The 1171-nt window shown below is 33.0% G+C and overlaps 1 protein-coding gene across 2 annotated transcripts in view; it reads left to right on the plus strand.

Moving 5' to 3' along the window:
- Nucleotides 1–665: 665 nt before the first annotated feature.
- LOC115235197 overlaps nucleotides 666–1171 on the plus strand; it is a 3692-nt gene continuing 3186 nt past the window's right edge. The window contains exon 1 of one of the 2 annotated variants that reach the window (XM_029806821.1): nucleotides 666–801. In XM_029806821.1, the coding sequence (XP_029662681.1) occupies nucleotides 681–801 (121 nt within the window). In that variant the 5' untranslated portion in view covers nucleotides 666–680. Of the gene's footprint in view, nucleotides 845–1171 lie in introns of both variants that reach the window. The other variant, XM_029806820.1, reaches the window with a different exon arrangement.

The following is a 1171-nucleotide window of genomic DNA, read 5'->3' on the forward strand; positions in this document are numbered from 1 at the left end:
ACAATATATTTGTCTCGGTCAATTTGTGAAGATCGTTCCTTAATTATATATTTTATTGCAACTGGTTTGAAACTAAAAAAAATTTCCATATCATAATTTTTATATTTACAAAGAAAATTTTTGAAAAAAATGATTTAAATAATAGTAAAAGAAAGTTTTTTTTTATAATATATAGATATGATAAATAGAATATGTTCGTCTTCATAGTTGCTAAATTATCGGCAAATATATGTAAAAGATTTCTCATGGGACGTTACATACAAATAAAAATATTCAAAATAAAATTATTAGCCAAAATTAAAATTGTAGCCAAAAAATTTCTATTATATTGTGATATGCTTTCTGAATATAATATTCCATATTCTTTAATCTTTTTAATCTTTCATAAATATCTTTCGTTAGAAGTTTGTTAATCTTTGTTTACGGAAAATCAACGATAATTTGATATTAAATTTTACATTAATTAAAGTTGAACACCCCCTTAAAAGTTAAACATCCCTTTAAAAGCTAATCAGGGTAATCAGGCTTGAAACTTTGGAAAGGGGGATTATATAGAGAGCTCTGTGGAAATTATGTTGCACCCAGGGCACTTTATGCGTCTCGATCCGCCGTTGGCGAGAGGGGGAAACGGTCGGGAAGGGATCGTCGGCTTACTACGTACTACGTAACAGTTACACCCAATGAATGACGTCAGGTGCGTACGTGCAGTGCGCGTTCTATGTCGTGCGGAAGAACACGCGTGTAGCTTGCTCCGAAAGGAAAATCCTGGAGAGCGACATAACGATGATGCGGAACAACATCGTGAGTGTGTTGTGTTGCGTGTTGCTGGTGTTTGCCACGACAGGTGAGATTTTCCACACGAGAATCTCGAGAATAAATAGAGAGATAGACAGGTCTGAATAGCGTTTTGATACACACAAGCGCATCCACGGCCATCTTGGAAACGAACCTTATGGTTCATCCTTGATTGTTTACGGATGGGCGTGAGAGTTGTTTCATGTTTGATAGTTTTTTCATTATATTAATGCTATTTAATACGACATGCCTGAGAATAAATGGATGTTATATTTTTAGCAAAATATAAAATATAATTAATAATACGTGATGGAAACTCTAAATAAATATACTTGAACAGGAATGCATTTATTTCAATTATTATTAAGAGCAGGAA

The sequence above is a fragment of the Formica exsecta genome, unplaced genomic scaffold (genome assembly GCF_003651465.1).
Source record: "Formica exsecta isolate Colony F162 unplaced genomic scaffold, ASM365146v1 scaffold211, whole genome shotgun sequence".
NCBI lineage: Eukaryota > Metazoa > Arthropoda > Insecta > Hymenoptera > Formicidae > Formica > Formica exsecta.